General features: G+C 55.2%; 1 protein-coding gene and 1 long non-coding RNA gene across 4 annotated transcripts in view; one reads left to right on the top strand and one right to left on the bottom strand.

Moving 5' to 3' along the window:
- Window positions 1–313: 313 nt before the first annotated feature.
- CMIP (c-Maf inducing protein) overlaps window positions 314–20,834 on the bottom strand; it is a 222,158-nt gene continuing 201,637 nt past the window's right edge. For all 3 annotated transcript variants that reach the window (XM_072967806.1, XM_031680870.2, XM_072967807.1), the window contains 11 exons: window positions 17,246–17,311; window positions 15,969–15,995; window positions 15,619–15,667; window positions 12,995–13,102; window positions 10,494–10,610; window positions 8,796–8,936; window positions 7,936–7,983; window positions 6,700–6,846; window positions 5,753–5,858; window positions 4,598–4,668; window positions 314–2,312 (listed from right to left, as the gene is read on the bottom strand). In XM_072967806.1, coding sequence (XP_072823907.1) covers window positions 2,259–2,312; window positions 4,598–4,668; window positions 5,753–5,858; window positions 6,700–6,846; window positions 7,936–7,983; window positions 8,796–8,936; window positions 10,494–10,610; window positions 12,995–13,102; window positions 15,619–15,667; window positions 15,969–15,995; window positions 17,246–17,311 — 934 coding nt within the window. In that variant the 3' untranslated portion in view covers window positions 314–2,258. The remainder of the gene's footprint in view (window positions 2,313–4,597; window positions 4,669–5,752; window positions 5,859–6,699; window positions 6,847–7,935; window positions 7,984–8,795; window positions 8,937–10,493; window positions 10,611–12,994; window positions 13,103–15,618; window positions 15,668–15,968; window positions 15,996–17,245; window positions 17,312–20,834) is intronic.
- LOC140698199 (uncharacterized) lies at window positions 11,651–20,474 on the top strand. The gene is made up of 3 exons (XR_012075825.1): window positions 11,651–11,862; window positions 19,772–20,040; window positions 20,182–20,474. It is a non-coding gene; the product is annotated as an uncharacterized lncRNA (long non-coding RNA).

The raw sequence follows: 20,834 nt of genomic DNA, 5'->3' as shown, positions 1-20,834 counted from the left end.
TCCCCGGGGGGGGGGGGTGACTCTGTTCCCTGGGGACACTGGGGACATTTTCAGTTGTTACAACTGCGGGGGGGGGGCAGTGCTCCTGGGATATAGTGGGTCGGGGCCAGGATGTACCATCCTTCGATGCACAGGGTGGCCCCACAGCAAAGGATGACCTGGCCCCAAGTGTCCACAGCACCAGGGGTGAGACACCCCAGATGCCTTGATGTGGGTGTCCAGGCTCTGCCATGAGTCCTTGACTTTTAACCTAAGTCTCGCCCCTTCCTGCCCCCTGCAAAGCCCCCTCAAAGCCACACAGAAAGGCCAGATGTCAATGAGTCACTTACAGTTTATTTTTGCCTGAAAGTATTTCACATCTCTGAACACAGCTACGTGACAGTAGTATTACCCATCAGGAAAAGCAACAGTGCGAAGGGAAAAGGTGGCATGTCTCGGCTCTTCTTCTTTTTTTTCTTTTTAATTTTAAGTTTTTTCTTTTTTTTTTTCTTTTTTCTTTTTTTGCTTCTGCTTCTTCCTGCACCAGAGTGCTGTAAAGTACGGGACTGGAGGGGAGCAAATAAAACCAAACAACAGAAAACAACAACAACAACAACAACAACAACAAAACAAAACACAGAACGGAACACACTCACACGCACACACGAAATCAAACCTGGCACGGAAAATGAGTTAAGACTGAAACCCAATTTCTCTTTTGTTTCCTTTTTTAAAAAAATGAGGGCATAGTCAGGGGGTAATAAAGTCTACCTAGCAAAGTATAAAACGACAAAAGCATGGTTTCCATTGAATAAGATTAAATATATATAAAACAATTACATTGATTGGGGGTTAGGTCTGGAGGTGCCGGAGGCGGGTGTTTGTGCTAAACCAACAGAAGAAGGGGCTTGGGGGAGAGGGGACCCCAAGTAAACCATGAGGGCTGTTCTGTACAGTGAGGGCTTGTTTATAAAAGAAATGGAGGCGGGTGTGTCTCCAGGGCAGGTGAGGGGACAGAAGGGTAGAAGGGGCGTCTGCGCTGCAGTGGTCACATTCGAGGGGTGGGGTGGGCGGTCAGGCTGGTGGAGGAGACGTCTCTCTTCTCCCAAGAGACCATGCAAAGAGGCGGGCATGCATGAGGGGACCACGGGAGGCACAGGACGGCAGGGAGGCCACAGGTCGCAGAGTCTCAGTCGGGACGGGAACAGTAGAGGCCACAGGGATGGGAGCGCTCCGGGGGAGCGGGTGGGGGCAGCTCTCCCATGGGATGGACGGGAGGACAGGTTAGCACCCCCCCTCCAAACGTGTAAAAGGGGGCCGAGAGAAAGCTGGGGCCTTAGAAGGAGCAAGACCACAAAGTGGAGACCCCACTTCTCCTCCCCCAGCCTGACCCCCAACCCGTGAGGAAACTGGAGACTTCTGGAATCCAAGTGCACGGTGGCGGGCAGAGGGACGGAGAGACAGACAAGAGAGCATTAGCATACAGAATCCATTACGAAAAAGCAATTAATTTTCCAAGGAGGTTCTTTTTTTTTTTTTTTGTCTGTTTTGTTTCCTTTAAAAAAATAACAAGAATACTACCACTACCCCCGACAGCTGACTGGTTTGTACAGTACTACACGCCAGGGTGGCCGGTGGGCGGGCGGGCGGGAGGGTCAAAGACGTCATAAATAAGAGGCAGGTCTCAGACCTGCAATTTGTCAACATTTCTTAAATAGGCGCATTATTTAAATCTTATGTACAACAAGGATCACTTTGCATAGCAATGGCGAGGACACAGGACGGTGCGATGACGGTGTCTGGGTCTGGTCCCGATGCGATGGTGGCAGGGTGAGTTCTCGGTGGGGCCTCAGAGGAAGAAAGCATCCTTCCTCGGCCTCCAGACCCATCGGGGTCGGTCGAGTGATGGTGGCATCGGAGTTGACTTTTCCCACACGGCATTGAACACAAAGGCAAAGAAAATCCACAAAGGGTCCCCCCTCCCCAAGCCCCCCACCCCCACCCTCTCCCGGACCTGCTGACGCTCCTCTGGTTGCTACAAAGTCCGTTTTAGATCAGGTCAGGGTTTCCGATTATGAAGCTAAAAGAATTAGGTGGGGGCTGGGCGTGCTTACAGACCCCTCCCCACCCCCTCCCCCCTCCGCCCTCTGCCCCCAGAAAGACTCCCCCATCTATCTCACAGCCAGGATGCAGGGTGGGACCCCGGCCCCGCTGCTCTACGGCTATCAGTCAAGAGTTATGTGTTGCAGATGCAAACTCCTTCCTGCCGAGCGGGAGCTTCACCAGGCTTCTGTGTAGCGGACGTCCACCTCCTTCAGGTTGGGAAGCTTGGCCTACAGGGAAGCGAGAAGGATCCAGTCCCTTCCAGATTCTGTCGGTGCCCAGCTCCACCCATGCTGGTGGCTGTGGCTGGCCTTCCCGCCATGTCCCCACTTCGCCACGATTGGGGGCTCCTGAGCTCGGAGCTGGAGGACCTCAGGGAGAACCCAGCAGGTGGGATGTGGCTAGCCCCCGAGGGCAGGAAGCCCCGGGTGTGAGGCCCAGCCCTGCAACTTGCTGCCGAGTGCCCTTGGGCAGAGCCCCGGCCACTGGGAGATGGTTTCCTCATCTGTGGATGGAATCCGAGTCCAGTCCTGGGCTCAGAGCACGGTGCGAGGGACTAAACCCAAATGCAGCGCAAAGCCAGAGCGCCCTGTCCAAGACAATGCCACGTGCTCTAAAGACGGGACTGTTCTTACTCTGACCACTGTTTGTGGCCTCACGGTTGTCAGGGGTCAGGCAGGAAGAGTGAAGGGGGGTCCATAAGCTACAGCTAGGGGTCACTGAGAGCCTTCCCACTGTTGCTGGACTCCAGGATCACATCTGCTCCTCCGAGACCTGCTTCCTGCTTCCCATCCCTGCCACCTGATGTGCTTTCTCTCAGCCTTCTTTTATAAACAGCTGGCTTTTTCTGAACAAGCCTTCACTGTACAGAGAGGCTGCTAACTGGCCTCCTGCCTTTACTTCCTGCCTCCCCAGCTTTCCTGTGCACTGGCCAGTATGATCTTTTAACACATGCACCACACACACACACAATTCCTCACTGTTCCTCTCCAGTGCTCAACAACCCTCAATGGCTCCCCACTGCCCAGCAAGAGGTTATCAACTACGCTGGCAGTCACCAGTGCAGTATTATTTAAAAAACACTCGGGCCAGCCTTTCAAAATTAGGAGACTGCAACCGAAGAATCTAGATTTCCAGGTTCTCTTGAAAACTGGGAAGAACTGCCCAGCCTCACCTGCCTGGCACAGAGTGGAGGCCGCCTCCCCCATGGCAGGCAGCCTCCAGTCTGCCCTGAGTCCTTGAAACAGAGGCCGGGCATCACTGGCCAGGATCATCAAGTCAGCACCACGTGTCTCCCAAATGTGTGAGAGGTGCACGCCGACTGAATGGGACCTTTCTTCCCAGGCGGCTGGCTCATTACAACTCTTTCCCACTTGGACTCTGGAGCACTAACACCTCTACTTCTTCAGTGAGGTCCCTGGGGTTGGGGCTAAAATGCCCACCTGATTTGGCAGGTCTGGGAGGTGCCTGTCCGATGACCTCTGAGTGAGGCTGATGGTACCGGGGTCTGAGCCCCCTGGGCAGGCCCTCTGGCCGCCTGCCCTGGCCCTTCCCGCAGCCCCTACCCTCTGCTTTCCACGTGCTCCTCGGGCACCTTAGCAGTCTCCCTCTTTTGCCCTGCCTGGCAGACTCACTTCTTAAGACTCCCTTTCAGGGAAGCTCTTCCACCCCAATGAGCAGAGCTGGCCATCCCCTCATCCCCTCCCTGCTGGCCCAAGAGCCCCGTTCTGCCTCAGTTTGCTATGATATTCTGTCTGCCGGGACTGAGCTTCCTGCCGGGCACAAGTGAGCCAGCCACACCTTGGCGTCTCTGTCCTCAGCGCAGGCCTGGCACACAGTAGGTGGTGCATCTGGAGGCTTGGCCACGGAGTGAGCACCCCAGGCTGCCTGTCTGGCTGAGCTGGAGGGGAAGCTAGAAGGGAGGTCCTGCTGGTGGTGGGCCTCGGCTGAGAGCTGTGGAGGACCCCCTCCATTGGATTCTAGGGATCCCAGGTGCCCGTGAGCTCCTGGCACCATCTGTGTCTCCTGGCCTAGCCCTTCCCTCCCAGGGCGCTGGCTCTGCGGCCACGCCCACTCCTCTGGGCCCAGGAGCCTGTTGAAGGCCCAGCCCATCCAACCCTGACAAGACACGCCTTTTTACAAACAAAATATGCCTGCCTTCCACAATTCAGATCCTCTTTCTTTCCTTGATTCTAATTTGTCACCTATGTGACTGCAAAAGTTCTCCATGCTGCTACTCTTACACTCCAAAAACCTATTTTCCATGTAACAGCCAGAACAAGCTTTAAAAAATGCAACTCATCACCCTGCTTAGAGCCTCTGAAAGCTTTCCACTGAACTTGGATGAAATCCAGAGTCCTTCCGTGACCTATGAGGGCTTATTTCATCTGGTCCCAGTCTGTCTCTTGCTTTCTAGTCTCATTTGCTACAAAGTCAGTTTGTGCCAACACTTTCTGCCTCAGGACCTTCACACTTGCAAAGGAAGGAAGGAAGGAAGAGAGGAAGATGGGATTACCTTCAGGTCTTCGTAGGTGTCAGCCGAGAGCTTGGTGCTATTCATGTTCAAGCTGCAGAGACTCTTCATGGCTGTACAAGGACAGACAGACAGTCACTAGGTCAGTGAGACCCCCACAGGGGCAGCTGTAGGTACAAGATCATCAAGCTGGGGTTTCTGATTGAGTTTCCAAGGCCTCTGTTTAGGAGACAGGGTGGAGGAGGTGGAGTTTCAGAGGCAAAGCCAGGGGCCATTAAGTACAGAACATCTTATTTCAGGTGGGTGATGATCTGAACTGGGCCTCTGTCCTCTCCCTGCCCTCTGAGCCTCCCTCCCTTCTGGTTCCTCTGTCCTGTCCTTGCACTGCCCACTTCCAAATGTCCCCAGAGCTCACCTACCACACTGCAGACAAGCCCTAATCTCTCAAGGAAACCCCAGAAGCTCTCCTACTAGAAGCTGACTCAGGCCCCAGCTCCTCGAAAGCAGGTCTCACACTTCGGTTTTGCGTCAAGGGGAGCACAGAAAGCCCGCTGAAGACGCAGTGTGCTTTCCCACTCCTGAAGGCACCGAGGGAGGGGCTGGAGGCCCAGGAGGACCCTCACCCCTCCCCAGCCACCCAGAACGTGCCACCGACCTTGCAGGAGTCATGGCCACTGCCCAGCATGCCTCCCCCTTGGCCACTTCACATCTTTCACCCTCAGATCCAGTCACCTCCCTGGGAAGCCTTTCTTGATTCCTCCCAGCTGAAGCACAGGGCCTCTCATCCAAACCTGAAACCGGGAAGTGCACACTCCCAGGCTCCACATCGCCCAAGACGTGAGGTCAGCAGATTCGGGTTAAGGTACAGGAATCGGCAAGTCTCGGTTCCTCGTGTGTTTTGTGGCTCCTTCTACCAGGGAAGTGCTTCTCAAACTTTAATGTGCGTGAGGGTCACTCACGCAGTTTCTGAGTTAGCAGTATGGGGCAGGGCCCTAGAGTCTGCATTTTTAACCACTTCCCGGCGTGACAGCATCAGGAGGGTCTGGGCTGGGCCTTAACTCATGTTTTCCCTTTTCCTCTAGAATACGAGCTCCACGAGGGCAGGGAACTCCCCCAGCACACCGCCTGGTGCGTGGTGTTACATCTGCCACGTGAATGACTGAATGAATGAATGCACAAACGAATGAATGGACTCACAGCTGAGAGCCAGCAGGCCGGCGTCGGTGACGGGCGTCTCGCACAGGTTCAGCACCTGGAGCATGGTGAGGTGTTCCGACAGGAGCCGCAGGCCGGCGTCTCCAAACTGTGGGGCAGAGACCCTCTCAGCCTGGAGACCAACTCTGGTCCCCGGGGCCCCCTGGGGCTTCGACTCCGAGGCTGGGGCTGGGGCAGTGGTGGAGGAAGGAGACAGGGACAGATCATGGTCCTGAGGCCCTGGGCCCTTCACACCTCAGGACCTGCTCTCACTTCTCTTCAGAGACTCCAGTGCCCTGGGTTCAAATCCAGCTTCTGCCGGTGGACGTGGACCAGACAAGGGCCCCGCCAGGAGATGGTGCTGCCATCTGTCTGGGGGCACTTTGAACTCAGTGACTCGTGGCTACAGGGCAGCCCCCCTCTGGGTGGGACAGTAGGACAGCTGGGAACACTCTCTGCTGTGAGGTGAGGGTGCTGCAGGGTCTGCACCTCACACGGGAGGTGGGGAACCACACGTGCTGATCCACGCCAAGTGCTTAACAGCTCAATCAATGCTGCACACAGACAGCGGGCACTGGGTACTGTGGTCATTGTTATAACAAACAGATCCACAAGCTGCACCTCCACCCCCACTGCACATGTCGGCTCCACCTTTCAGCACCTCTAAGACTGCCCAGCACATCCCTGCTCTGGGGCCTTGGCAACTCTAACTGTGAAACGGGCCAGTGGGCTCACGAAAGCCTAAACTTCCTCTGGCCTCGGACACTCTGGGGAACATGGGCGCTGAGTTGGGGAGGCGGTGGTGTGATCAAGCAACTGGACCCCTGGGTTCTGGGCAGAAAGGCCAGCCATGGAGGAGGGTGCAGGGCAGGAATGGGGCAGGGGTGCCCAGTGGGCAGGGAGGAGGGGGGAGGGGGCAGGGAGCAGGGTGCGGGGCAGGCTGCCTGTACCTGAGTGGACCACAGGTTTAGCTGCTTGAGAGAAGGCAGTTTGATGAGGTGCTCAGCGCAGGCACTGGTTACATTGGTGAAGGCCAAACTGAGGTTCTCCAGGTTTCCAAAGGAGCCAGAGCTCAGCAAACGAGCCAAGTCGGCATCCTGCAGATGGATGAATGTGGATGGGCAGGCGGGGTCTCAGGAGAGGCCTTGGGCCTTCCTCTCCCCTCCCCCCAAGAAAGCTGCAGCTGGGGGGACATCATGGCCCAGTGGGCTGGGCCAAGGGAGGGGCGTCAGGGAGGGTGGGGCTGCCTCGGTGCATGTCTCCATGGGTGGCAGCTGCCTGGCCAGGAGAAAGCCTTCAGTGCTGTGACTCACACCTTGAGTCATGACTGGGGTGTTCTGAGGCCATGTCCCTCCCCCAGGCGTGTGTGCATGTGTCAGTCCAACCATCTCACTTCCCAGATGGCAGCTCGCGCCCTTTTCCCACCTGCAAGCACCGAGGCCCCCCAATTCTAAAACCAACAGAGATCAGTGAGTATGGAAGCACTAGACTCTGAGCCCACTGAGGGTAATACCCATTTTCCTTTCCATCTTTGTGATAGAATCCTTGAGTTTTAGCTGCCACTTGGTTGCCCTGAATTAAGGCTAATTTTCCAGCCAGGTGAGGCCATGTGCTAAAATCTGGACAATGGGATATAAGCAGATGTGTCCAGTGGGACTTCCAGGAGGGTCCTTAAAGGGAAGGGGCATGTTCTTCTTTGTCTCGTCCTCCTTCCTCCTGGCTTAAATGGAGACAAGATGGCTGGAGCTTGAGCAGCCTTTTTGGACCATGAAGTGGAAGCTATGAGCCAAGGTCAGTCGGGCAGCAAGACAGAAGGAAATAAGATCCCTGAAGACTTTGTAAAATGGGGAAGGAAAGAGGCATCAACCTCATAGGCTTGTTGTGAAGATAAAATGAACTATGAGTACAGTATCTGATACGTGAATGCTCAATGAATGTTAGCTATTATTGCCATTACTATGAATAACTGATAACATAGCAACATTAATATCAACTATAATCTTTATCATAATGTGTGGTTTCCTGCAACCCAGTTCCCTCCTGGAAAAGCTGGCTTGTCAAGTACCACGGGGTCCTTGTTCACCTGCCCCCATCACCTCCAACAGACAATGTCTGCTGCTCCCCACCAGGGAGGACGAACCCACCTTCCCTCCACCCAGCCCGGCTGGAGAATGAAAACAACTCACTGTGGACTTGGAGGGCAGTGTTAGCCTGGTGGGCCCGCCTTTCCTTTGCTGCAACAGAAGTCAGACTGATTACACCCCGACTCTCTTCCCTGAGACTCCACCCTGTGTCTCCGCCTCTATTAACACCTCTCATGGCACTATTTGTATTTCTTGGTAGTAGAAGGCAACGCGGTGGTCTTGGTCTCAGGGGCAGACCCCATGGCGATATCCGAAGGCAGGTGGTTTATTAGAGGGGTGATCCCAAGAAACGCCAGCAGGGGGGTGGGGAAGTGAGGCTGTGTAGGCCACTAAAGGAAGAGGGTGTTATTACCCCATCTACCCCTGGGGCCCCTGGGACATAGTGGAGGAGTCACGTCTCAGGGAGATCCCACCTTAAGGTGAGTATTTATACATCTTCTCCCATTAGTCATTGGTTAAGAGCTGTTCCAGGAGACCAGGGGGGCGTGAATTCTTTACCCCTTCTGTCCTGCTGTGCACGTGGACAGGGAAAATCCTTTGGCCAAGAGGTGCGGGTGCTGGCATTTGGAAATTAAGCCTCCATTCGCTGAAATGAAGGGCCTACAGGATGTGGGGGAGGGAGGGTGTGCAGAGACAGCGACTGCCATGAATGGCTCTGAGGCCGAGACAGGATGCAGCCCTGGCCAGGCCACACATGGGCTGTTTGACATTGACCCATGGACTTGACCTCTCTGATCATCTGGTAACCTGCCTGGTAATTCCGACACCTTTGGGTCTGGAGGAGCGTTCAGTGAGACAGAGGCCCGCACAGGTGCCACAGTCTCTGGGCTCTGCCCCACGACACCCAGCCGTGCTCAGGCTGGCTGAGCGCGGGAGCCCCGGGAGTCAGGCTGCGGACTCACCAGCTCCTTCAGCTCCCGCTGCCGGTCGCACAGCTGCTCGTACATGCGCTTGCCCACACCTGTGCTCTCCAGGGTTGAGATGATCTGCAGCTGAGTGTCGTTGTTGTCAATGATGTTGTATTCCAGCATCAGGCACAGGATCTGCCCGCAAGAGCCGGGAGGCGTGTTACTGCCAGCCCGAGACTCTGGGCCCAAACCCTCGGCCTGTCCCAGCAGCCCCACACGCCCGGAGACGGGGCCAAGCTCAGCATGCCCTGTGCACGCCAAGGTCATACAGCAAAAATCAAGAACCATGCTCTCTCCCTTGCCCTCTGCACTTCCGGTTGTGTGATGGTGGGCAAACTGCCTACCCAGAGTCCCCTCTGTGCCATGGGAACGTGAGTGGACACTCACTGAGTGCACAGTACATCCTGGTAAACACGTGTAGGCACAATATACACCCGGCCCCTGAGGGCTGGCAGAACCCAAAAGACAAGACACCTCTTTCTATCCCTCGTTCTTCCCCTGGTGCCTGGCACATAGTAGATGTTCAAGACACTGAGCTGGCGCCCTGGGGAACATCTGCCTTCCATCTCTCTGCTCAGTCCTCTCTCCGCAAGTTCCCCTGTACAAGGTGGTTGGAACAAGCATGTGGATCAAACGCCGAGCAACTCCCCAGGACCTTTGAGTACCTGGTAGGCTCTTCACACATGTCTACGGCATCCCGAGCCTCTCATCCTCTGGAGTCACCGTGTTCCAGCCACCCTGGCCTCCTCCCTGTTCTCCTGCCACAGGGCCTTGACATATGATGTCCCCACGGCCAGGGATGCTCTGCTCCTGCCTTCTTGCTAACTCCTCCTTGGTCCTCAAATCTCATCCACCATAACTCTCACTTGCACAGGAAGCTCAGGTGGTCAAATTCTTTGATGCTCTTCCCGGTGAGAGATGAAGTCTAATTTCCATCCCCTTGACTACAGGCCAGCCTTGGTGACTCACTTCTAATGGGTGGAAAGTGGCAGAAGTAATGCTGCCTGACTTCTGAGGCTGAGTTAAAGTGATATGACTTCTGCCTGATCTCTCTCTGGACAGTGGCTCTGGGAGCCCCAGACATCTGGGGACTGTCAGGGAGACAGAAGTGATATGAGTACCTGGGCTGGCATGTGCTCCCTGGTGGGTGGGAAGGCTATGACCAAGACTGCTGTGTGGACATGCAGGGTCCCAGCTTGTTTTCTGCCACCTGGGAGCCCCACCTGCTCCAGTCTCCACTGGTGGAGTCCCCTCAGCCCAGTGCCAGACACGTGAGGGAAGCAGCCTTGGGAGGACCCAGCCCATCCCAATGACTGTGACCCCATGAAAGACCCAGAGTGAGAAGTGGTCAGCTGAGCCCAGTCACCCCAAGACCCATGAGTAAAACAGATGAGTATTAGTGTTTGAAGCCCCCACCTGGGGGTGGTCTGTTCTGCAGTAGCAGACAAATGGAACAGAAACATGCCCGATCCTGGACCAACACAGATCACAAGTGAAATTAAAGTGACATTAACAAATCATCTGATGACGGCCTCCTGCTCCCGCTAAACTCAGGAGGGCTGGGCTGTGCCTGCCTTGCCCGCTGCCTGTCCTCAGCTCCAGCACAAGCTCTGGGCCCCGAGGAGGTGCTCCAACAACAAGGACAAAGGCCGGCGAGTCGGCAGCACTGCTGGGACCGGGCTGGCTCCTTACCTCCACCATGGTCTGGTTCCCCCTCAGCGCGAGAAGCATGCAGGGTCCCAGCTTGTTTTCTGCCAGGGAGAGCAGGAATTTTTTGGTCTTGTAACAGGAGCCCATGAGGATGTGCACCTGTGAGGAGAGATGGCCCAGGTGAAGGGCAGTGACCGCCAGGGGGCTGTGGCCCATGGTGCCTGCTGAAAGGATCGTGAAACCAGAAGACGTGGATCAGACACAGTCCACGCCCTGCCTGGACACTAGATCTGAAATGATCACCAGACCCTCCCTGGGGGATTCAAAAGGCCTCTCTCTGACACAGGCTCCACCATGGATGAACCTCGGGGGCACTGTGCTGAGTGAGGCAAGCCAGTCACCAAAGGACATATCCTGTAAGATCCCACTCATGGGAGGGACCGTGAGGCAGTCACTGAGACAGAAAGGAGAGGCACGGGGGCCAGGGCTGGGGGAGAGGCTGGGGAGTTTAGTGGGGACAGTTTCAGTCTGGGAAGATGAAACAGTTCTGGAGACATATGGTGGTGATGATTGTAGAACTGTACACTTAAAAATTGGTTAAGATGGTAAAAATTATGTTATGTACATTTTACCCCCTCCCCCCGCCACACACACACAAGCTCCCTCTCCTGTTCCCCTTGGGATTCTGTGGACATTTGGCCCTTCTCAGCACTGTCGAACCTGGAGGAAACTTCTGGACAGCCCTTGCTCAGGGCACACAGGCCCAGCCCTCACATGCAGGACGGGGGACCGTATGGAGCCCTATCTCCCCTCCCCAAGCCCTCCGTGAGCCCTGAAGGTATTATGAGAGATCACCTGCTCTAGAAATTCAAGAATGGGTAAATTCTGCTCCATCTCGGGTTTTGTGTGGAGCAGGCATTAAGAAAACTGTGTTTCTTTCTGCTGTATCTGGGGATGAAGCCCAAGGGCAGGGGTCCCCAACCAACGGGCTGGAAGGCCAAACACCTAGTTTGCTCTCCCTCTGACTTCACGTAAGAACAAACGCCCTTCCACGGTTGGAAACGGCAGCCTAATCAAGGGGACCTCTTCCATGCCATGCATCTCCATGGAAACGATGCACTGCCATCCCAGGGGCTGCCTGCCTTCCTCCCCACGTATATTTTTTTTTCTGCTCCATCATTAACAATTCTGGCACACAAATGCAATCTCTCAGGCTGGGAAGCTGCCAGCTCCCTGACTTCTTCTCACACAGAGGCCCCACACCAAGGGGTGGGGGAACAACAGGGCGTTGCCATGGTGAAGCTGTGACATCAGAGGAGCCCATGAGAGGTGAGAGAGAGGTGGTGCAGGCAGGCAGGACCGGCATTCCCAGGACACACAGGCCACTCAAAGGGGACCCGTCAGGCTGCAGGTAAGGGGTGGAGAGCGAGTGCATAAGGAAAGGAACCTAAAAATAAGCCCCTTTCAAGAAACGTTCCAGAGGCGGTGTCTGGGTTTGTCGTCACTGCGCAAACACGGCCACTAAGTTCGCTGCGGTGTTCTGAGCTGCTCACCCAGCAGAACTGGCCGCCCAAGAGGGATGCGAATAACCACAGCCATCACTTCCAAGCACTGACTGTGTGTCAGGCCCTGGCCGGTCACCTCCCATCTATTAGTGCAGACAATTGCCATGGTGACCCCGAGACACCAGCACTGAGCACTCTGTTCCACAGATGAGGAAACTGAAGCCCAGAGAGGGAGTTTACTGGTCCAAGGATATCAGGCTAGCACAGCGCAGCTGCAACCTTAGCCAGGTCTGGCCGAGGCTTGTGCCTTCTCACGGAGTGGAACATGCGTGATTGTGGAACAGAGATATTTTTGTCAGTAAGCAGACTAGGCCACCCAGAGGAGCACCTGCCCTGGGGGAGGGGCTTCTGGGCTGCCTTTCACCAGACGGCCACTCTCTGCTACTGGAGGAAGAGCCAGCTCTGGACAGCGTGAGCCTGGCCAAGAGAGGAACTTGGAGGCCAGAGACCTGTGTGATCTTGGGCAGGCCACTGCACCTCTCTGGACCTGTTTCAATATAGGTGTAGTTAAGGGATAGGGTTGCCATGAAGACTGTTTGATACTGTGCACAAAGAAAGTACTGGAAGTCACCAAGGATGCTGTTATGGGTTTGGTGACCTCAGACCCTCATCTCCAAGGTGGGCCAGTCATCCTGACCTTATTGCAAAGATTAGACAAGCTGGTGGATCTGCAGCGCCTTCTAGGATCCCTGTGCACCTGAAGCACTCAGTCCCTTGAATGTCGCCTGCCACTACAGCAAACCATATGAGCTTGGGCAGTTAACGCTTTTTCTGTAAAATGGGGTGACAGGAGGTGTCACCTCCTCACATCCTGAGGGAGCCTGAGTGAGAGCAGGACTGTTAAGCCCTTGGCTCAGTGCCTCCCAGGTAAGAAACAATAAAGTGACATTCGTGGCTGTTGCCACCACTGCTGTTTTCACCAGCAGCAGCATCCTTTTAGCCTGGAGATTCCCCAGCTCCGGTCCAGTCCCAACGTACCATGCTGGCGAACAGCTCCCCGTCATCGTCGCAGGCCACCCCTCCGGGGCTGTAGAGCTGAAACCAGCCATCTTTGCCAGCACGCACGCTCAGCAGGCACGAGTGGACCTGCCACAGAGAGAAGCACTCAGTCAGCTCCCTGCAGACCCGACCGTTAACAGTGCCCACGGTCCACACACGCAAATGTCAAAGACTAGGACAAGTCCTGCAGTTCAGAGATCTGTTTGACTTTGTTTAGTCCAGAGACTCCCAGCCTTTCACTAAATTCCATGGAAAGCCTTCTGGGGAATACTGTGGTACTCAGAAACCGCAGAACTCCAGCCATTTGCCTCCAGCTCTCTGGGATGGAGGGCCGGGCCCTGGCTCAGGTCACTGTCCTGAATAAAGCAAGGCTGTGGCCAAGGCAGGGTAGAGGCACAAGGCGACTGCTCAGACCCAGTCTCCCTTCTCCTATGCCTTTGACGAGGGCATTTCTTTTCTCCTTTCTGTCTGGGTCTCTGCGTCTCCAGCTCCTCTCTCTCTGCCCTCCTTTCTCTCCGAGCCTCTGCCCTGCTCACTCTGGGTTTCTGCTCCCTCTACTACTGACCCTTACTCCCAGGGCATCTGCCTGCTTCCCTCCTGAGCTCCCTACTTCACCCTTGTGGGCGAAGACCCTTGGGTGGGTCTCTGTCTTGTTAAACTCCCTCTCCCACTCTCACTGGGACTCGGCCACCTTCTCGTTAGGAGAAAGAGTCTCTGTCCAGAGTGGGGGGCAATTTCAATGCCCAAAGCACAGGTCTCTCCATGGCTCCCAGATGCCTTCCCAGAGCTCCATGAGTCTGTGTGTGGGTGGTGTGTGTGCAAACACGTATGCTTGTGTGGGAGGAATTCCACATCCACCCCGGCCCTGCTGTAATTGCAGAGAGAGAGAAACAAAGGCTTTTGTTTCTCCTTCTCCTCCCCGTCCTCAGAAGGAAGCTGAGAGAAGTGTCCCACCATTTCCTTCAGGACTGAAGGACGATCTGCTGCCCAGAGTCACTTACTCACAGATGCTCAATTGATCACAACCCACACACAAGTAAACAGAAAACAGGGGTGGTGGGGCTTTGATTTTTCCCTCTGAGTTGGAAGACGATCAAATGTTAGCTTGTCTGCTTCAAAGAAATAAGGAACCAAGAGTATCAAACTCTATTCAACAGACAAAGAATTGATAAGAAAACAACTCCTGGCTCCATCTAGGAGGGAGGAGGGAGGGAAGGGGAGGAGAGGGGAGGGAGAAGACAACCCGGAGAGGAAGTCAAAGGAGCTGGGAGTGAGAGGCAAGGCCAGGGCTTGTCCGCGGCCCCTTTGCGGGTGTTGCCCTGGCTGGTAAAGTCCCCTCCCGGCCCCTGGTGTTGCTGCTGTGCTGCTCTGGGAAGCAGCTGGTACTTTTATTCATCAATGTCAAACTTTGTGTTTGAAATAAAGCCTTGCTTTCCAGGGGAATTCTGAAAATCCGCTTCCATGCATGGTGAGGAACGCTCAGGTTTGAGAATGACGGAGACCATTGCTGGTACCCAGATATTTAAAAGCTCCCTGTCTACCGTTTTTGCCTTCTCCCACCGTGCCTGAAGTTCACTTTTGGAATCAAACATAGAATCATGGAACTTAGAACTAGATACTTCTAGAACTAGGTTTTACAGTGTGGCTTTAAGAGAACATATTCTGGCTCCACTGAGAACAACTCCCTCCCTCTGCCCGGCCTTGTCCTCCTGCTCTGCTGGGGGTGCCCGTGCCTGAGCTTGCGCCTACCTGGGAGCCAAATCACATTCCAGAATCCACGTGCACAGAGAAGGGCCTGAGTGCCTCAGGGCAGCCCCGCCCAGTCTGGTGTTCACACTGCAGGGCCGGTTACTGCACGCTCTGGAGCCTGACTCCGTGGGTTCGAATCCTGCCTCGGCCAATGTACCAGTTGTGTGATCTTGGGCATGTAACCCCAAAAGGAGGGTAATTCTGATGTAAAATGGGGCTAATAATAGCTCCTACTCATAGGATTCTCGTGAGGATTAAGTGAGAAAATGCATCTTCCTGACATGGGGCAAGCACCCAGTGAAGGCTGGATGTTGTCATTACAGTGACGCAGTGAAGATCGGCTGAGTGCGCTCCCGGCCCACTCTGAGTCCTTGTTCACACAGAGGCTCCAGGACGGAAGGCAGCCCTGAAATCTGGCTGTTGCTTGGCTGTTGGAGGGACAGAGTAGCCCCTCAGAGAGGCCATAGGCCGTCATGCCCAGGAAATGAAACTTGGCTCAGATCCCAGCTCAGGTGTCTTCCCTGGCCACTGATTCTCAGAATGGCAGTACCACAGAGCATGCAATGCTATCTCGGGGCTGGTTAGGAGCCCTGATGCCAGCCTGGCCCTACATCAAGGCATGTGCTCAAGAGACAACGCGTAGGAAACCGCCTCAGGCAGCCTGAGTTTACAGTGAAACACTGACATCACGGGCCAGGCTCAAATCCTCAGGGGTGGGGGCTGTGTCTGTGCACAGGCAAGGAGCCTTTGTGAACTGTTCTGAACACCCTTGGGTGACAAGGAGGCCCTGACAGCCACACGCATCCTGCCGCAGCCCTGACAGCATGCCTGCGAGGGAGTGAGGGAGGCCTCACCTCTTGCCGTGGGTCTTCGGCAAACCTTTGAATCACATACTTCAGTTCCCTGAAAGAGATGGGGTGGGGGCAGAGTCATTCCCAGGGTTCTGGCTTGGGTGGACCAGGACGGGGTGCTGAGGGGAGGGCTGGGGCAGGGGCGGGGAGCCTGGCTGAGCTGGTGGGATCAGGAGACGCCTGGACAGGTCTGGACACGTGTCTTGGGAGAACTTTCAGGAGGAGCCATCCTTGCCTCCCAGAATGTACGTGAAGAGGATGGGCCGGAAGGAGGGCTGGCAGCTGGGGATGACCACAGGACAGTGGACATTCGTCCCGGAAGAAGCTAACAAGGGCACTGCCCAAATACTCACTTGGTGAACTTCTCGTGTGCGAGAGCTCTGGAACAAAAAACAAAGGGAAAAGTGCAGTGAGCAGGGCGCTTTCGAAACAGCACATTGACCCAGAGGTCTTCCTCTGGGGACAGCCAGGCTTTCTGTCTGATTCGAGGAATGAAGAGGTTGAACATGAAACACCAACATTCTGCCCCTGATTGGAACAGTGGAACAAAGGCCTCCTTTGATGAGGTGATGGATTAGAGTAAGGGGAACAGGCTGGGCCCCCTGTGCCCCCAGGTCCTGCACCTGTAAACAGGAGCGGCACTCACCGGGACGCCTGTGAGTGTGTGTGTGCACGTGGGCACCAGGGACCCAGGTGTGTTTGTTAATTGTTCCGCAGTTAAGGTACGGCCGTACTAATTACCGCCATACATCAGAGTGGTGACTGGGGACTGCTCTCCCGGCAAGTTGCGTCAGGGGCCCAGGGTCAAGTGCGTCCCGGCGGCAGCAGCCAATGACGCCACTGCTCTCAGGAGTCAGATTTCTCCGGTCTCAAATCCTGGGGGCTCCAGGGACCAGGCAGGCCGGCAAATGGGGCAATTACTGAGTGTAATGTCCCCCTCAGAGAGCCGCATTTCATAAACACTGGCTCGTTAATCGGCTCCTGGAGGAGCTGGGAGCTGCCTCCTGGGGCCTGGCTTCTTCATATCTATCAAAACAGAGGCCTGCAGGCATTTAGGGCCTTCTCCTTGGGCCATTATCCACCAGAAGCGGTTTCTCCCTATTTTCCTGGGGTAAATTCAATACTGGGATAAGGGCTGGCAAGAGACAAGGAAGGGTCCATCTCTGGCCCCACTCACATGGAGCACGACGAGCTAATAATCGTAATGCGAGTAGTAAGAGGGCTTTTAGTGTTTGCTGTAGAGCGGATAAAGCAATTCCACACGCATTATCTTTTGATTTTTACCATGACCTCTGGAGACAGGAGAGGCAGGTTTTCCTACTCCCGTTTGATGCACAATGAAAACCGCTAACTTTACTGCGTGAAGGCACGGCGGGGAGGCTTTGTACTCTTAGCTCAGTGCAACCATCTAACAGGGCAGTGAGGTGACTTCCCCAGTTTTTTGAGGGGAGGTTTGTGTACCCCCCAGGGCCCCGCAGCTGAGGACTAAGGATCAACATCTCCATGTTCCACGCTTGTGTGTGTCCCCAGGTGCTTCCATGAGCTGACTGGTCCCCCTGCTAAGGCCTTGGTCGGCGATGGGGGTTTTTCTCTCGGGCCAGAGGGTTCCGGAGATTTGTGTGGGACTTACTCTTTGGGGAATGGAATGGGTTGAAGCAAGCTGGCCAGAGACGGTCTCCAGTCATCATAGTCGGACCTGGAACGAGAGGGGACGGCGGTCAGGTCCGGTCTGGACGAGGGGAGGTTTACAGTGTGTTGTTACAGAGGGTCAAGACGGGGCAAGTGACTGGCAGGGGCTCATGGGGCTCCAGCTCTGCTCTGGTCACAGCAGCTTCCAGGGGCCCCAGGGGGCAAACAGCTGGTGCCTGCAGCATGGCCTCAAGGCCTGGCAGACAAGCCTGTGCAGAGACCTCCTCACAGCCACTGAAGGGGCTACCCACCTGGCTCTCGGGGACTCCATCCTCCCCGATTTGTTCTGTCTTTTGAACTATCGAGGGGTTTTACAGGCTGACACGCATCCCCCTCAAATTCGTATGTTGAAGTCCTAACCCCCAGCACCTCAGGACTTAACTGGATGGAGGTAGGGCCTTTAAAGAGGTGAAAGAGGTAAAATGAAGTCATTAGGGTGGGTCCTAATCCAGTCTGACTGATGTCCTTATAAACAGGGATTAGGATACAGACACCCAGAGGGACAACCATCTACAAACCGAGGAGAGAGGCCTCAGAGAACGAAAAACACCCACGCCTGATTTCAGAGTTCCAGCCTCCAGAACCGGGAGAAAATACATTTCCGTTGTTTAAGTCCCCTGGTCTGTGCTGGAACTTGGCCCAGGCAGAGGGTGGCCCCAGACCCCAGTCCTAATTCTTGGTCCTATGGCTCCAGGGCGCCTTTAGGTTTAGAATTCACTGTTTTTCAATCTTCTTTTCATCCTTTGGGCCCCTCTGCCCCCTACCCCAAGGAGCTTTCTCAACATTTTTTCCTAATTGCTCTCTCAGTATGTGCTGTATGTCCATATTTTATACCAAAAAAAGAGGACAATCTTTCCACCTCCAAGAACAAACACTTGCCCCCAGCAATACTGCACACTTTAGATAACCCCTGGGTAGGAACTGTTCCCACCCCTTCTTCTTCCAAATAAACCGGTGATAAGGTGGCAGCCTTCAGAATCCAGCACACACCCCAGAGTGCTTGGAGGAAAGACGCAAACGCCAGACACACACAAAAGAATTCCCAGAAAAGCCTGCTGGCGTGAGATAAGTCCTAACAGTGGTACCAGCTGAGGTGTACTGAGCACTTACCAGGCCGTGCACTGGGCACAGACTGGCTCACTTAATCCTCAGAACAGGCCCTTGAGGATCAGAGTACCACACCTGATCTACAGGTAGGAAAGAGAGGCCCTGAGGGCCTCCCAACCCACCCGATCAAGCTCGGAGCAAGGCTTCCCAGCCAGGTCCTAGGACTCCAGTGTCCGAGGCTGGGCACATGCTCTCTGCCACCCGTGGGTGGCTGGGCACAAGGAGCCCACTTCAAGACAGAGATCCCTTGTGATCTCATACCTGTGTGCGTCTTTTTGGGGGATGGGGGTGACCACTGATTTTTGCTAACTTATCTTCCCTCCAAATCCCTCCTCACCTCACCTGTCACTGACTCACGGTTTCCAGAAAATCTAAAAGTAATAGGAGCAAACATCACAGACAGTGCTTGTCACGAGCCAGGGGCTATTCCAAGTACACACACGGCTCAGTCCATATGTTCCTCCCAGAAACCCGGTGAGCTGGCTGCACCTGCCTTCCCCATTCTATAGGCAAGAAGACAGTCTCAGTGAGAAGCACCGGCCCAAGGTCACACAGTTGGAAGGAGCTGGGGTTTGACCCCAGGAGCCCGGCTCTCACGTCTGTGCTCCTACCACTGAACAACATAGCGCCTCGTAGCTCCTGTTTCCACAGGCGGAGGCTTCCAGAAAAAGCACGCTCACTAGTTTTCTTTTGCTTTAAATAAAACATGTTCTACGTAGAAATGCCATTAAGTACAGAAAACTCTAAGGAGACAGTAACTCATACATAATCAGAGTTCAGGGGGCCTTGCCGGGTGTGTACATACTGGGCTCCAGGTCCCGGCCCAGGGCTCACTCCTGAGTGGAAGGGGACATGATCAATGAACAGTACATGTCACCTGTGTCGCTGGGTGCTAAGCTCAGTAAGAGTCTGGGGCTGGGGCAGGGGTCTGGGTGTAAGCCCTCTTCCTCCCGTGTCTCCCCAGCCTGGAGCTTGGCCTCCTGGTGGCTCTGCCAGGGCAGTTCACACAGGACCAGGAGGGAGATGCGGGGGTGAAGAAAGAGGAAGAGTGCAGACAGACTTCCTTCCTGCCCTCAGCCCTGCCCAGCTCCAAGTCTGTGGTTGGCTCCTGGCCCCACTCCAAATGCCAGGTCCAACTGTTTGGGGTGCACAGTGGGTGTGTTGGGCAGAGGGTGGGAAACTAGGAGCCCCGGGGGACTAGCCAGGCACAGGAATGGGCATGGGATCCCCGTGGCCAGCAGAGCACGTGCCATGAGCATTCTGAGAGCAGTGCTGGGCTCAGGGCTGGCAGCCAGGCTGGCCTGGGATGGAAGAGAGAGCTGCAGGCCGGGTGGTGAGAGGCCCAATTTCCCATCCCCAGGATGGACAGGTGCCTTAAGCATCCCGAGGGCCTCCGATGAGACTCAGATGTCAAGCACCACACATTTAATCCTATAATCTCCATTTACACATGAGAAATGGAAGCCCAAAGAGGACACCTGCTGAAGATCACAGAGCTAATGAGGGGAGAAGCTGGACTTGAACAAGGCTATGTGAGCAAGAAACCCAGGCCTCTGGCCTCAGGCTGCTCTCCACGAGTGGTTCAGAACCTAGATGGCCAAGCACTGCCTTTCTCTTGCTGCAGATGGGGTGAGTAGCACCAGGGACAAGCTGGGTAGGTGAAGGGGTGGATGCGAGAAATGGGGGCACGGCAGCTCTGAGGATCTGGGGAGCCACCTTGACCTGGCGGAGGCAGCGTATGCTTGGTGGAATTGTAACCCAACTTGACAGGTGCTGCCTAGACCAGAACTCGGACCCGTCCCGTGAACGAGATGCTTCCTCCCAGCACACCATGTCCCCCGATGCACAGAATCTTCTGCATGGCCTGGGGAGAGTGCCGACCTGCCCAGCAGAACAGCAGCCGACATACCAGCCTGCAGGCCCTGGGGTCACGCGAGCCTCTGAGAAGCCAGAGTCCCCAGCACACCGGTCTGGGTCAGCAGGCCTGGCCCTGACGGCTGTGTGCATGCAGTGCCCAACCTGAACCCCAGCTCTCTCTTGGAGAGAGCAGCCTGGAGAACACAGGCTCCCTCGGGTGGGGGTGGGGGTAGACTCCTCAAAGGGGGTCCCGGGGGGCGAGCTAGGGCAGAACAAGACCTAGGAGACCAATGGGAGATCCATGGTATCTCTAGAAGACCATGAATGAGGCACCTAATGCAGCCCAGGGTTCAAGAAGGGTGTGTAAGGGACACACCTCATTCTGCTTTGCTCCTGCTAGTGTACAGACTTAGAAGTGTCTGCTCCCTCAAAAGGGGAACCAGCTGGCCCAGGGATTAAAATCCAAGGTAGGAAATGAGCGGCCACTATCTCTGAGGCTGGGGACCTGGGTGAATCCCCCCTCCTGCCCCGTCATCCTACCAGGGACCTTCCAGGGCTACAGAGCG

The sequence above is a fragment of the Vicugna pacos genome, chromosome 9 (genome assembly GCF_048564905.1).
Source record: "Vicugna pacos chromosome 9, VicPac4, whole genome shotgun sequence".
Classification (NCBI taxonomy): Eukaryota; Metazoa; Chordata; class Mammalia; order Artiodactyla; family Camelidae; genus Vicugna; species Vicugna pacos.
The sequence above is the reverse complement of the archived record's forward strand: the minus strand, read 5'-3'. Positions and strand labels throughout refer to the sequence as shown.